Source organism: Rhinatrema bivittatum, chromosome 1 (assembly GCF_901001135.1).
Source record: "Rhinatrema bivittatum chromosome 1, aRhiBiv1.1, whole genome shotgun sequence".
In the NCBI taxonomy this organism is placed as follows: domain Eukaryota; kingdom Metazoa; phylum Chordata; class Amphibia; order Gymnophiona; family Rhinatrematidae; genus Rhinatrema; species Rhinatrema bivittatum.
In genome coordinates this window covers 493344092-493360941 of record NC_042615.1, presented here as the reverse complement: position 1 = coordinate 493360941, position 16850 = coordinate 493344092, and the positions used below count along the sequence as shown (strand labels likewise).

Below are 16850 nucleotides of genomic sequence, written 5' to 3'. Positions count from 1 at the left end.
GAGTTATAACCTTACCTTCCCTCTCTTGCTGCAGGCATGCATTTAATTCTTGTATTGTAGCTTTATCCATAGAAACTACCACTTTCTGCTGATCCAGTTCTTCTTCTAGGTTCAATCTGTAAAAAGATTATTAATATTAACTATGAAAAAAGCAGGGAAAATGGAAAGCAGCTACCAAGACATGATACATACTTTTTACAAATTTTTAAATAACTTTCTATTTAACATAGCAGACATTATGCTAAAAACAAGTCTGTACAAAACAGGGGCATGAAAAATACATGCATGCTGTTTAAATATATTTACAAGAAATCAATTGGGTCACATATTCTACACTAAAGGAGCTTCCCAAGCTGACAGTTGAAACTTTGAAGACTTTAAACTAGTTGTCAAATAAACAGGTAGTTATCAATTGCTGGCAACATGTTTGAATCTCCAGTTCTTTTTGCAAAAGCTTAGAGAGAAAACTATGGGGAGATCAGTAGGTTGTGTGAATCCACTTAGCTGCTGTTAGAGAAAAATTGTTAGAAGTAAGAAATTATACTTTCTGTGATAAGCAATTTCAAAGGATTTAAACAAAAGAATATTGTCAGAGATAGAAAGTCTGCTAATGCAAGGTTCACACACTTCTGGAGATAGAAAGAGGGGCCAGAAGAGAAGGAAGATGTATTGTTCAATGAAACAAATTGGCCTCAATGGAAATCTGTTGAATGTGTTTGACTTTTTGTGTATAGAGGATCGAGAACCCCTCCAAGTAGGTAAATTTATGAACCTAAGAGATCAACATTATGTGTGTGATCAAAACCAAATACCACAGTCAAAGATTGATTCCATGAAGTCCGAAAGGTGTGACATGAAATTGTAAACAAGAATATATAATCTAAGGAGACATAGTAATATGTAAATGAAATATCAACAAATTCTCAAAGGAATCAGATAAAGATGGATAGCTCATCATTATGATGGTTTATTTCTATTCTGCCTTAGCCTTTTACAATGCCTAAAGCTGATTATAAAATTACACAAAAACAAGTAAAAATGCAGCTATAAATACAATAAAATACAGGAGTGTACAAGTACATTTTTTCCATTTTATTTTTATTCTCAGTTGTTTTGTTTGGTATTGTTTGTTTCATTAGTGTTTTATTTAATTTTAAAATGGAACGAGCCACAAATAAAAAAAAAAAAGAAAAGAAACAGGTTCCTTCTTTCCCCCAAGTAGAAAAACATCAATATTACCAAACTGAAAAAAATGAAATCCCTCCATGCTAATGCCTGCACCCATGTCACCCCTTTCTGGGGTGGCCAAAGGCAGCAGGAATGAACCCCAGGTGCTACTGCCGTGTTGGGATGACCAAACAAAATGGTGCCTGCCAACTTTGAGGTAGATGCTATTTTGCTGTATGGAGGTACCTTAAGATTGTCTGGCACTATTTTGAAAGATTAATCTAATGAGACAGGAGCACCTGATGATCCTTCCTGATCCTCTTTGGTCTTTGGAGACTCCAAAGGGGGGCAAAATGGGTTCTGGGATTACGGGCAGGGCCATGCTGTGGGACTTTAATTTTTTTTAAATTTGGTGGTGCTAGGGTTTTCTTGTAGGGTAAGGCAGGCTGGGACTGGTGACTGACATAGAAATCAAAAAGAAAAAAAATAAATTTTGTTCTTTTTTTTTTCCCCAAATGAAATGTAACAGGAAATTGCATTGACATTTCCTGTTTTGTTTCAAATAAAATCAAATCTCTAATAAAATACAAAGTTAAAAACACAGGTACATCATAAAATTTAAAATACATAGAACACCGTAGCAACCTGAAATATAATAAATCACAATCTATATGCAAATAACATATCTGCAAAGATAACACTGTAGCATCTTGAAATAAAATAAATAAATCACAAACAATCTATGTGCAAAAATAACATATACATCTCAAAAGTTAGATCAACACCAACATGCATATATTTGATCACATGTAAGCTTATTAGAAGAGCTAAGTCTTAATATCTTTCCTAAAAGACAGAAGGACATTATGTAGGCATACTTCCTTAGGAATTTAATTCTAGAGAGCAAGGCTTTGGAGCTCAGGTGTGAGGGAGGAGAGGGGCTGGTTAGGGCCTGTAGGCTCGCAATCTGTATTTTTGTTTTTAAACACTTTGGCACCTAGTCAGCTATAATGTATTGAATATAGGCCGGTAAGTCTAAAGTTATCCGGCTAAGAATAGTCAGATAACTTTAAATATATTCATAAGAATATCCGGTTATGTTTAAAGTTATTCAACTAAAGTTAGGGATATTCAGTGGGACATTTATCCCACTGAATATGCAGGAGAAGTAATCTGGCTAACTTTAACCGAATAACTTGTACACCAACCGACTAATGTCCAAATTTTAAAAGGCCCACGCACATAAATTTTGGAGGTTAAGAGCATGGCTGGGCCTTGCACGCGCTGTGCGCATTTTTGGAAGGGCCTGGCCACACACTTAATCCCTGTTACGTGCCTCTCAAAAGGAGTGGGCCGGGGGTGGGGTCTGAGCGGGAAAGGGGGCGGGCCGGGACAGCACCACTCGATGCTGTCCCGGGGAAGTATGCGCTGGCAGCTGGCTGGTGTGTGGAGATTACTACTGCTCCAGAGGAGCAGTAAGTAGCAAAATAAAAAATTTGGGGATAGTTAGGGTAGGTTTAGAGGGCGGGGAGGAGAGGGGAAGAGGGAAGAAGGATAGGGTAAAGGGTAGGAAAGTTCCCTCCCGGACATGAAAATCCAGCATGGATGTGTGTGCAGAACCCGTATTTTATAACGTGCATGTGCCAATGCGCACGTTATAAAATCGGCGCATCCATGGATGCTCGCACGTGGGTCTTAAAATCAACCCCTAAGTGAGTATTAGCCCCATCATGAATACCTGGGTCTTTGGAGTAGACATGTAAATTAAAATCGCTGAAGACATTAATCTTTGGTCATGTCAATATAATATCAGCCATCTGTTCCAAAATCTCAGACAAATCACCCACTGAAAGCTAGAACTCCATAGGTGGAATTCTTTACCTAAAACATAATTATTCCATTGTATTCTCCATTTATTTATGATGAAAACTCACAAGCACCCCCCTGCCCCTTTTACCAAATCTTGGTAAATAGAAAAAACAATAACCTGGAGCACAGAGTTCAATAGAGAATCATCTGAATCCTTAGCCTATGTTTAAGTTAGATATAAAATAGCCAATGAATATTCTAAAATTAAATCTTGCAGAATATAAGCCTTCCCATTCACAGATCACATATTAATTATTATTACTTTTAATAAACCTTTCCTGGTCATATCTACAGTTGAATTTATGTTTTAAGAGTCTAAAAAGTACATTCACTCCTTCAAGATGCTTAAATGATTTAAAAAAACAAAACAAAACAAAAAAACAACAACTTACTGAGACTACTATTCAAAGTCCTTTAGCTGGATAACTCACAAGTTAGCCAGATAAATGGCAAGTTTTCAATATCCCTGGTACTTATCTGGCTAAAGGTTAGCTGAATAAGTTATTTGACTCTAGATATTAGGAGTTAGCCAAATATGTTTTTTGGCTGACTCTAGCTGTTTTCCGGAACTGGCTAAATTCAAAAGAATACAGGCGATTAAGTGGTACAGTGTAAAAGCAAAAAAGAAAATGGTAACATGTGGTCCTGCGACCTGATTCCTCAATCCCCTCTCAATATGTTACAAATAGGCTCTACTTGGCCAAGCTCCCTCAACCCTAAAAGCCCTCCAAGAGCACTTTTAATAATACATTTTGTAGGGGTCTGCTGGGCAACCTCCTTCCTCATTTGTTTCGGAAAAATTGTGAACATAATGTCCTCTCTTCTCCCTCCCATACTCCTCCCCACCCTAAATCTAACCCTCACACCCACCCAGTACTGTTGGAAACCCTTCTTCCTCCAGGATCATGGTGCTCATACTACCATCCCAGTGGCTTACAGATAAGTCATGATAGCAACACTGAAAGCATAAACTACTAGTGTCGCTGTCATAGCAACATACAAGCCGCCAGGATCCTGCTATAAGCACTGCAATCCCAGCAAAAGGGTTTCTGAAGATACTGAGTGGGAGGGAGCTTTAGGGTAGGGTGGTGGAGTTATTACATTCAAAATTTAGCCGAACTGGCACTGTGCCACTTAATGGGCTAATATTCCTTTTGAATATAGCTGGTTAAATCTGTTATTCAGCTACCTTTAGCAAGATAACTTTAAACTTAACCGGCAATATTCAAAAGATGGCCCAGTTAGGTTTACAGTTATCCAGTTAAAGGTAAATGGATAATAGAGATATCCATTTATTTTTGCCGAATTAGACAATTTCAACGAAATTGTCTAATTCGGCATGGTTCGGGGGCAACGAAACCCGAAAAGAATTCGTATTTCGGGTTAGTGCGCACTAGCATTAAAACGTCAGCGCGCACTATCCCGAAAATCGGGGGCCCACCAAAAAAAACCCAAAACCCCGAACCGCGGGAAAACCAAAGTTTCTTGCACTTCCCCGAAAACGAAGCCAGAAACAAGACTACAAACCAATGTACAATCTACTGGATAACTTAATTTGGGGATATTCCAAGATAACTTATCCGGCTGATTTTAGCCAGATAAGTTAACCATTTAGAGCTTTTTTGAATGATGACCTCACGAAACCAGTTATGAAAAAACAGTGCCAAGGCCAGAGATCTTCAGGCACATAATCTTACCCACAGTAAAAATTTAACAAAAAGAAAAACTAACAGGTAAAAACAGTACATCATGGGATCTACCTAAACACAAAAGTGAACAAAAAATTTCAGAGTTATGTTAACAGTAGCCAAAATGCCACTTAACATGCACCCAAAAATGTCAAGCCCCTTAGGAGTGCATCTTTAAGGTGTCCTGACAATGGTGTTGGTGTCTCTTAATGATGGCCTTGGCTCAAAGTGTTGGTCAGGGAGTGGGGCTTCAATGCAGGAGACTACCAAGGTTACAGTCTCACTGGTAAGGGCAAGAATGGATCATCTGTCTCTGGAGCAGCTAACCTTCCCATGCCGATTCTTCTTAAATGAAAAATCACCAAACTGGCTGAGCATGACTAAGAAGATATGAAATGCTCAAACTACAGTTACTGACTCTAATTTATAGTGATAGGCTTATGGTGAATTTGGAGTAATTTAAGCAAACTCTAATAACTCCAACAACCAGATGATAATATGCATGGATTTATTTTCCGCTGCCTGAGATGTGCTCTTGGATCAGCCAATTGTCCAAATAAGGAAATACATAAATTCCAAATTTGCATAGATATGCTGTAATAACCACTAAATATTTTGTGAATACATGAAGGGTCATCAGGCCAAAGAACAATACATAATTTTGAAGATGGTATTCCCTTACACAAATCTGAAATACTTCCCCATGACTGGAATGTATCTGAATATACTGTAGGTATAAACATCCTTGACTCCTAAAGAACATAGCCAGTCTCTTTTATTTATGAGGAGAATAATTGTGCCCATGAAAATCATTAGGAACTTTTCTTTCATGAGAAATCAGTGCAAGGTCCTTAGTTTTAAGGTGGGATGGTATCCTCCAGTTTTCTTGGATACCAGTAAATACTTGGAATAAATCCCTACCCTCTTTTCTGTGATGGTATGGGCTTCTCTGTTCTGGCCTACAAGAAGGAGAACTCCTTTTCTAGCAATTCCTGGAGTGAAATAGAAATAAAGAACCCCTTGGAAAAGCAATTTGATGGGTCTCTCAATGAATGTAAACTATACATTTCCTTTATTGTCTGGATAACCCAATTCTTTGAAGTTACCAGGAACCAATGGTTTACATGAAACTCAGCCTTATTCCAACAGCTCAGTGACAGAATTCTGGCTATGTTATATGGACCAGTACCACACACACTCCTGATTTTGACTGGATTGTTGAATGTCATTTAGAACTTCTGCAGGTGTGCAAATAAAGCCTTGAGCTCTACTGATGGGGGCGAATGTACAGAGGATATTGCCTTTTCACAGGAAAAAAAATCTTTAATTGTAGGACCATTTGCAAACCTCCTGGACATGGAGGGTGGATCGGAAATGGCAAGAAAGGGGCAAATTTTATAACCTCGGCGTGCACAAATGTACGCCCGATTTTATAACATGTGCGCGCTCCTTCCCCTCCCTTCCCGTATCTAATCCACCCCCCAGCCCTACCTAAATCCCCCCCTACTTTTATTTCAGGAGTTACGCCTGCCTCTTGCGCGTGCTGGCTGGCTGCCGGTGCGCCATCCACTGGCAAAACCGCTTTGCCGGAGGACTCGGGACCGCCCCCGGACGGCCGCCCCACCCCCGGCTCCTTTCCTGCCCCTTTTTCAAAGCCCTGGGACATACGCACGTTCTGGGGCTAGCGCGCGTCGCCAAGCCTATGCAAAATAGGCTCGGCGCGCGCAGCAGGTTTTCAGGAAAATCTGCCCCAAAGTGTTGAAGAGTGGTCTTTTATTAGATCCATTGCTTCTTTAACTTTATCCCCAAAGATGTTCTCTGCTGCAAGAAATGTCAATGAGCCTGTCATGCATGTCTTCATTAAGGTCTGAGGCTTACAGCCATATTAGTCCACATTTTCCAACAGCCATGGCAAAGACTCTCATTGTAGTTTCAAAAGTATCATAAGTTAAATAGACAGTACTTTCCCAATTCTTCTCTCTACTTCTCCAGTAGGAGAACTTAGTGAAAATCAGCACCCTTTGCAGAATGGTATGCATATACTGTATTTGCTAAGATGCTATTCGGCAGCTAAGCATAGCATTGTGGAAAAAATTTATATTCTAAAGATCAGGGATGGTAGCTTTCAAACCTCCGCGTGGTTGCATTTGTGTTTATACGCGCATGTTCTAAAATTGCCTACCTGCGCGCATATCGATGCACGCAAGAATCCCATCTCGATCATGTAAGGGGGGATTTTGGTAGGTATGCACAGTGACACGATAGGCCAGTTTCCTGTTGGGGGTTTGTCTAAACTGCTGGCCACAATTAGCCAACCTCAGTTAGTGAAAGAAATCTCAAGTGAAAGAAAGGCCTCAGGGAAGGAAGATGTCTATAAACACCTGTTGCAAATGCTGTTATTTTTAGAGAGTCCTTTCTAGATGTCTCTGGAAACTAAAAGTTATTATTTTTTCAAAAGGCTTATGTGTTGAAACCATGAGAATTGTTAGCCCAAGGTCAGACCAGAAGCCTGGGTGTAACAGGTGGGTGGCAGTAAATACCGGACAGTACCAAGCAGATTTACTGCAATGTGATAAACAGTAGGACGGAGGGAGACTCTCTTCCTGCTTTTTGCAAGTTAGGGTAAAAGTAAGAAGAGCAGTGAGAACAGCAGTGAGTGTTGCCTTTTACTTATTTCAGATTTACGGAGCTGAAGGGATTTATTCTTGGACCCATTTCATCTGTCATTAGGAATGTAAGATTTGTTATCCTTTCTAATTATTATTATTTGCTTGGATTCCCCTCTCCAGTACTTGCTGTTTACCATTTGTGTTATTATCCTCTTGCTTAGTAAGTGCTTAAATAAAATTTCCATCTAATACCTGGATCCTGGTGTACTGACTCAGTGTATGTGTTTGTTGGTGTATTGGAGAAACCATGAGGTATAAAGCTCCCCGGTATCTCCCTCTTTCCTAAGAATTAGCCCTGAGGTAGGCTTGTGGGAGTATGGCAAGCCCCTCGGTATATTCTGTGTGTGTGTGTGTGTGTGTGTGTGTGTATGGCCAGAACCCAGAACAAAATTGGTACCGGGTGTTTTTGGGACTCAGATGCTTTTGGAATTTATTTGAGCTTGTGAAAAACATAAAGTAGTTGACTGCACTTTGTCACGTTGTTCCTTTGTTGATTTATTGCATTTTGTAATTATGTACAATGTGGTGCAAAAAGAAGGAGGTAGAAGAGCAGGTCTATAATGTCCCTGGGTGTACCAAAGCACCATGGGATGTAGTAGTGCAGGCCTGGGCAAAAGCAGGAGAGAAGGCAGAGAATTGGGAAGAAGAGATTTTAAATTCACCCCAGGCTATTGCATCTTGATTAGGCAGACAGACTAGGAATAATAGGAGAAGCAGCCTGTGGTAGATGGGTATTGCTTACTGTGCTGCGCAAGGCATGGGAAGAAAAGGAGGGGTACGAGACAGAATGTGAGACCCTCTGAAAAAATGGTAGCTGACTGAGAATGCCAGCTACAGGTAAATCTGGTACAGCTGTAACTGGTACTAGATAAATCCAATCATTACCAGGGGGTAGCTGAGAAAGCGGCCATATAGGTGGCCCGCTATAAATATAAAAAGCATCATCTTTCTATTGATACCTGTAAGATATGAGCAATGCATGCTACAGCCCCAGCTGAATGGGATCCTGATAAATGGGATGGTGACATTTTCCAATCCTCTGATGAGGATGAGGAGATAATAGATGGTGATGAACCGGGTACTTTTGTAAAAGAGTGTATCAAGAATTCTGAGACAGGGCTAAAACTGTCAGTAGTACCTGATAATCCTAGAGTTTATCCTCTGGTCCGAAATGAGATTAGGAAAAATTAACTCCAACAGGTCAAGTTTCACAAAGCAGGATTTCCGGGACAAGGTATTCAGTAGATTACACACAGCAGATTAGCAGATAAATTCAGTCAAAAACCACATGAAAGTTGTTAACTTGGTTACTGAAGCTAGCTGATGTAAAAAGATGTAAAAAGAATGGGAACATTTTGTCAGGACCCAGCCATTTTAGTGGCTTTCAAAACTTTTACTGGGGATCCTATAAATGTATTAACCTGGACTGTAGAGTCTAGAGTCTGTTTGCACTAAATACATTATTGATTCTGATTTTGAAGATGATGTGTGACCATGGCACACCCTTCATGAAGGTGTACAGTTTTTATGGGAACAATCCATGAAGATAGTCATTTTTACGGGAGACTATAAAAATGTAGATACAATGCCATTCAGTTCAGTGCAGAAAAACAAACTGATTTGTGGTGCTCCCTCAATGTACAAAGGGTCATTGGTTGCTCTGCTGTCAGTATCCTTTGGTGATTCAGTGGGAAAAGTAGAGGAGATTTACGCCAATTGGGTGACTCAGAAGCATGGCAAAAACCTTCAACAGTCACACAGTCAGACAAGCCGGCAACAGCCCCGTAAATTAGGACAAAGATATGGGGGCTTAGATCGTAGAGCAATATGGGATGCTTGAAAAAAGCTGGTACACCCTCCAGGGATATAGACCGAAAACCAACCTCTGAGCTTTGGAAAATACATAAAAAGCGAGGATTAGGTCAGAAACAAGCTAGATCAGTGGAGAAGATTAATCCTCAGCCTTCTGTACCCCCCGCCCTCTGGCCTGATTTAAATCCATTTCAACAGGCCAGTGCACCACCAGCTCAGGATGGGTGGAAAAAGGTGTCCTCCACCGACTGAATGCCAAGCCAAGCTCCTGTGCACATATCAAAAGTGGATCAAAGACCCCATGTGCCCCTTAAAATTTTGGGGGGGCAGACAAAATATTCAGACTACACTTGCTTCAGTAGACACAGGGGCAGAGGCTACTCTTATCGAGAGAAACCCAAAACGATTTTCTGGAAGTACAGTACTGATCAATGGTTTGGGGGGAAAAACAAGTGCAGCAGTGTCTGTAAAACTGAAAATGCAAATTGCTGTTTATGCAGCCTTGAGTATCAGGTTTCAATTGCTAACATTCAGGAATACATATTAGGCATTGATATATTGCAGGGTATGAAACTGCAATAAGGGATTCTTTTTGTTTTGGATTAGGATGGTGTTAGTAAATGCTATTATAGTAGGGGAAGCTAAATGGACACCACTCCACATTCCTCAACCGGCACAGCCCATCTTTGAAAAACAGTATCGCATTCTGTGAGGGCATGCAGAGATCTCTCAGACTATTAAAGATTTAACTGATGTAGTTGTAATTCTCCCTGCAGCCTCCCCATTTCACAGCCCATTCTGGCCAGTACAAAAGCCAGATAACTCTTGGAGAATGACAGTTGATTATCGGAGTTGAATAAACATGAAACTCCTTTAGCCAGTGCTATCCCCAATGTAGTCACATTGATCACTATGATCCAGCAGCATAAAGGGGAGTAGTATGCAGTGGTAGATCTGGCAAAGGAGTTTTTTTTCTATAAGAACTGATGAAAGCAGTTAGGGGCAGTTCACATTCGCATGGAAGGGCAGACAGTACATCTTTAATAGGTTACTGTATAAATATCCCTGCAGGGATATTTATACAGTCTCACTTTGTGTCATGGCCTTATTGCACAGGACCTTGAAAAAATCCAAATTCCATCACAAATTCAAATTGTGCATTACATTAATGATGTAACATATAGTTAACATATAGTTTTTTGCTGATTATATTTATCACTCTCCAGTTGTTTTAGTTTAAAATCTGTCCTGTCTTCCATCTCCCATGTTTTACGCTCCCTGTTTAATGTAACTTTACTTTCTACCTAGATGTTAATTGGTTTCCCCTCAGTTATATTGTAAACCGGTACGATAAGACCTGGTCTTGAGTATCGGTATAGTAAAAGAAATTAAATAAATAAAAATAAATACATGTATTGGTTCATGGTTATCAAGAGCATGAGGTAGCAGAGTTCATGGCATAAGTGGTAGATTTTTTAAAGACCAGGAGGTGGGCCATTAACCCTGCTAAGATTCAGGGTCCCAGTCAGGAAGTGACACAGACAAAAAAAAGAAATGGATCGATGTCAAGGGAAAGACTTTTATTTAATCATGTAGCAAAGAAGTTTCCCAACTCGGGCCGAGTTTTGCCCATACCAATGGGCTGCCTCAGGGGTTGTATATCACTATAATTAATAAATAAATCACAATTAGAAATCGCACCAATATAAAATGAAAAAGTCACATAAACAAAATATAAATCATAGAAACATACACACACATATATCAAGGAAATTTTGATAATAGTAGTGCATAACTGGTAATTTTAGCTTAACATACCTCTATATTCCTATCTTGTTAATTAGCTGAGCAAGGTATTATCTTCATAAGGTATCAAGGTGTCACTCCAACTCCTTATTGTTCTTATTATATGTGTTTAAAATAAAAAATGATTAGACAAAATATATTTATGGAAGGCAACAGTTGCTAAATTGATCTAAAATCTTTGAAATATCAAAATGCATCTAAAATGGAGAAATAATTGTAGTTATGCATTACTATTATCAAAATGTCCTTGATATATGTGTGTGTATGTTTCTATGATTTATATTTTGTTTATAAGTGACTTTTTCATTTTATATTGGTGCAATTTCTAATTGTGATTTATTTATTATTTAACGTGATATACAACCCCTGAGGCAGCCCAATGGTATGGGTGAAACTCAGCCCGAGTTGGGTAACTTCTTTGCTACATGATTAAATAAAAGTCTTTCCCTTGACATTTCTTTTTTTGTCTGTGTCTCTAACACATTGGGTCGGCTTCCTTGTTATTTTTTTGGGCCCAGTCAGGTAGTGAAATTTTGGGGCAATATTTGGAGAAAGGATGAAAGGGAAATCCCTGAAACAGCTCAAGAAAAGATAGGGAATTGCAGAGTACCCAGCACTAAGCAGGAAGTAAAGAAATACCCACATTCCTCATCTTAGCCAAATTCTGTGACCCTTGTACCACATTAGCAGTAAAAAGGCACTTTTATCTGGGGTCCCACTGAGCAGAAAGCCTTTGATCAAGCCAAACATGCAGTGCAAACAGCGCTAGCCTTGAGTCCAGTGAGAGATGGACCCTTAGAGATTCAAGTATCAGCTACCATCAAATATGCCAATTGGAGCCTATGGCAGTTACAGGATGAGAAATAAATACCTTTGGGGTTTTGATCTTGGAAATTGCCCGCAGATGCAGAGCAATTCACTCCCTTTGAGAGGCAGTTGCTGGCATGTGATTGGTCACTGTCAGATACAGAGCAAATGACCACCGGACAACCTGTGCTGATGCGCCCTGAGATCCACATCATGCAATGGGTAAAAAGCACACCAAAATCCCACAAGGTGGGTCATGCTCAGCAAAGCAGTATCATTAAGTGGAAGTGATATATACAGGAGCAGGCAAAGCCAGGGCAGCAAGGAGTGGCAGTGCTCCATGAACAGGTAGCTGAGCTCCCCTCAGCTGGAGATCCGCAGAACCAGCTTCCCAGTGCTCATCCCAACGTGCACACTTCGCCCATAGGCTGGGGTGTGCCATATGAAAATAATACAGACCGAAGACAGGCTGGGTGTGTGGTTCATGGATGGTTCTGCTCTGTACCTGGGGGGAAAACAGTGTTGGAAATCTGTAGCACTTGGCCTTCATTGTCAGCAACTGTTAATTCTACAGGGAATGGGACAGAGTAGTCAATATGCAGAATTATATGCAGTGGTCCTGGCACTTTTGAAAAGCTGTGAACTGGGTCATTCAAGCTGTTATCTCTTCACAGACACTTGGGCAGTAGCAAATGGCATGGCTGTATTGATGCCTCGTTGGAGGCACATGGCTGGCAGATTAATAGTAAACACATGTAGGGACATGAATTATGGGAAGAACTTTGGACCTTAGTGCAGAAAATCCCTACTACAGTTTACCAAGTAGATGCTCACACATCAAGGGATAATGCAGAATCTTGGTACAACAAATCTGCAGATGCAGCTGCACAAATTTTCTCAGCAGAGGTAGCAGACATTCCTGAGGAGTTAGCAAAGTGGATTCATATGCAGGCAGGGCATCTGGGAACAGAGGCCATATACCAGTGGGCATTGCAGAGGGAGTACCATTAACCAAAGATCAGTGTAAAATAGTCACTGCTCAATGTGAAATCTGTTAGCAAATTAAAAACAGGCAGCTCAGACCTCCAGTGAAAGAGTTAGGACAGATTAAGCGAGGCGACCAAGCTGCACATATTTGGAAAATTGATTATATTGGTCCTTTACCCCTGTCACAGGGGAGTCAATATGCTGTGACCTTAGGAGATACATGTTCAGGTTACTTGTATGCCTTTCCCTGTAAACAAGCAACTCAGCTAAACACTATCAAAGCATTAGAAGTTATTATCTCTCATTATGGGATGCCTGAAGAAATACAGTCAGACAATGGCTCCCATTTTACAGGGCACATGGTCCAAGAATGGGATAAAGAAAATCACATTCACTGGGTTACACACCTATTGTACCCGCCCATCAGCTGAGCTGACTGAAAGTATGAATGAGCTACTAAAACAGCAATTGAAAAACCATAATGCAGATTCCCTCAAAAAGTGGACTTACCATCTCACAAAGGCATTGCAGGAATTAAACAACAGACCTATGGAAGGCAAACCTTTGCAGAGGATGATTGCTCATCCTGTCACATTACACAATGAGGTTCTAGGGATCTGGAAAACACACCCACATGTTATCCTACCTTACAGATCCAGTCCCTGTGCTGTGGGGGTGGCCCTTTGCAATCTGAAGCCCATTTGCATACAACCCCAATGTCAAAAGTTGATCCGTACTGGGTTAGGAGTGCAACCGTCCAAAGGGAGCTATGGGCGTACAGCATCCTATACTGAACTGAGTTTAAAAGGGATAGAGATCATGGCAGGAGTTATTGATGCTGATTATCACGAGGAGATTAAAATACTGTTGCACAATCATTCTCCTGAGACCTTTAAGGTTAAGGAGAAAACACAGATAGCTCAGCTGATTTGTGAGCAAGCTGTTGTAGCACCCATTTCTGACATAACTCCTCCACCAGCTTTTGTCCCTGATCTCCAGCCAGGCATGAGAATTTGGGTTTTGATGCCCACTACTGGTCAGAAGGAGAAAACAGAAGTCATTGCCCAAGACCCAGGAGGCAACATCTGGGTAGTGATAATGGAGGGTATGGCAAACACACTGGTTGTAAATTCAGAAAGATGTAGCAAAAGAGAATATATGCTTTTTCCCCCTTCCTTTCTATTAGATCACTACGAGGAAGGAAGTGGGAATTTGCTTGCTGGCTGTCATGGCCTCTTTGTACATTGCTATCCTTCTTTATGGCCTTTTCATTTCAGCTGCTCCAATGTTCCCTGGATATTAATACCTCCTGTTGTGCATATATTGATCCAGATAGTGTGTTGCTAAAAGTTCCCTCCACCCTCCGGGACCTCTCCCAGCAGGCTCACATTCCTCCAGCTGCAGATGGGGGTTGGGATTTCTTTGGGTTAGGTTCCTTATTTGCAGGGTGGGGCAAAACTATTCTTGGTGTTGGAGTGTATACTTTACTTTTGATATGCTTTGTTTTTTGAGCCTGTTGAATATGTCGCCTTTGTGCTAAACACATTACTCAAGTTGCTCTTTCAACACTTGACACACTCAGGTGTCTCTTGATCAAGAATTTTTTATTGATTTATTTAATTTTTTGAGAGAGAGGTATAATCCTTCTCTGTGCCCTGGGGTGGATTATGTTGCTGATATGTCTAATTGCTGGCCACAATTAGCCAACCTCAGTCAGTGAAAGAATTCTCAAATAAAAGAAAGGCCACAGGGAAGGAAGATGTCTATAAACCCCTGTTGCAAACGCTGTCATTTTTAGAGAGTCCTTTCTAGATATCTCTGGGAACTAGAAGTTATTTTTTCCAAAGGCTATGCAGATACTAAAAATGCTTATGTGTTGAAACCATGAGAACTGTTAGCCCAAGGTCAGACCAGAAACCTGGAGTAACAGGTGGGCGGCAGTAAATACAGGACAGTACCAAGCAGATGTACTGCACTGTGATAAACAGTAGGAGGGAGGGGGACTCCACTCCTCCTTTTTTGCAAGTTAGGATGAAAGTAAGCAGAGCTGTGAGAACAGCAGTGAGCGTTGCCTTTTACTTATTTCTGAATTCCGGAGATGAACGGATTTATTCTTGGACCCATTTCATCTATCACTAGGAACATAAGATTTGCTATATTTGTATGAATCTTTTAAAACCTTTCTAATTATTATTATTTGCTTGCAATCACCTTTCCAGTGCTTGCTGTTTACCATTTGTGTTATTATCCTCTTGCTTAGTAAGTGCTCAAATAAACTTTCCATTTAATACCTGGATCATGGTGTACTGACTCAGTGTATGTGTACATGTTTGTTAGTGTATCGGAGAAGCCCCGAGGTATAAAGCCCCTTGGTATCTCCCTCTTTCCTGAGAATTAACCCCGAGGAAGGCCCGTGGGAGTACAGGAAACCCCCTCGGTATATTCTGTGTGTGTGTGTGTGCGGCCAGAACCCAGAACATTTCCCTGTTCCCCCCTGTAAAGGAGCGAACTTCCTAAACCCTCTATCTAACCTGCCTCCCTTTCATCCTACCAGCCCTGACATCTAAAACCGTGCTGACTATCCTAGATTTTTTTTGTTTTAATACCTTCCCACAGTCCGTAGCAGAGGCGGTTACGCGATCCGTTGAATCCAGGTGCGAGCTTGTGCCTTAATGGTGCTGTCCCAGCCCACCCGGTTTTTATCTTACCTAGTTTATTCGCATACCGTGAGATTTGCGTGTGGCTGCAAGTTTCTTAAGATCCATGCGGCGCGTGCGTGTCCTGGTCATGCAGTATCTCACAGATTTCCCATGCGCAAGGCTTTTCAAATTAGCCCTTAAGGTCTTTGCCACGCAATCCATGGGCACCAAAATATGAGCTCTAGACTTCTTAACTCCTTATCACATCAGACTGATATGATAACTGGACTTTTTTGAATTCAGAAGCCTCTTGGAAACAGTACTTAAGCCCACCTTTTTCCTTACAGGAAGAGTAGTGAGTTGGATTTACAATATCTTTTTCCGCACATTCTGGAGAAGCTGGTGGATAAGCATGTCCATCAATGTCTTAGAGGCGGTGAGTTATTTAAAGAAGTCCAAAAGAGATGCCTTGGTCTCATCTTCTACTTCCATCTTAAATAGAATAGCCTCAGTCATTTTATGCTGAAAAAAGTATATATTTTCCACCAGAGCTCTATTCCTAGTCTGTGGAGGAGAGGGAATTGATGGGAGGTCTGGAGACTCTTCCTGTTCAGAGCCAGAACTGCCAGACAGATACCAGGATTCTTCAGACTCTGATTCCAAAATTAAGAGAGGATTAGATTACACTAATCATATAGTCTCACCCTCAATGGATACATATATAGACTATTTTAGCCTCAGAATCAAAGATGTCAATCTATTGGATAGGCTTCTCCTCAGAGACCATGTAGCTTTGAGTTAGCACTGACAGTGTCAAAGTTGAATCATGTCTTCATGGCTTCACCATCATGCTGCTCAATGCCTTATCAAGGTCTTAAGCACCAGCTCTGTCAGTGCCACAGTATAAACCGATGCATTCAATTCCAGTGTATTGAGTGCACTGGTTTAGACACTTGGAATTTGAGGGACCAAGAAAAAGTCTAAAAATCATTCCTGTCCAACCCCTGCTCAAAAGCTGCTGATTAAAAAATTGGAGGGAACACAGTAAGATGAGGACAAGTCAGCCAGAGTAACCAAAGATATATCAGTGAGAGGTTGAGCTCATTTCTGGACACAACTACTTGTGAATGGGCAAGTCAACTGCTTCAATTTCCTTATCATTGGTCTGGAGTATCGAAAAAGAACAACACGTATGCTATGGCACATCCACAAAATGTTTGTTGACGAGCCTTAAGACTGAATTCAATACTGAGCAATACTTCTCATGCATTAAGCAGGAAGGCTTCTTGCTTCTGGATCTCATCCTAGATCTCGGCTCAAAGGTTACTGATCGACCTCTTGATGCTGATGAACTGTTAATGGATAGTGTGGCTCTATGGTCCTTAGATTCCAAGGTCTTCGGTGCT

General features: G+C 40.8%; 1 protein-coding gene across 3 annotated transcripts in view; it reads right to left on the bottom strand.

Moving 5' to 3' along the window:
* The window catches only part of CNTLN (centlein), a 1032335-nt gene that overhangs the window by 438190 nt on the left and 577295 nt on the right, over window positions 1–16850 (bottom strand). For all 3 annotated transcript variants that reach the window (XM_029608687.1, XM_029608696.1, XM_029608677.1), the window contains exon 14: window positions 16–116. In XM_029608687.1, the coding sequence (XP_029464547.1) occupies window positions 16–116 (101 nt within the window). The remainder of the gene's footprint in view (window positions 1–15; window positions 117–16850) is intronic.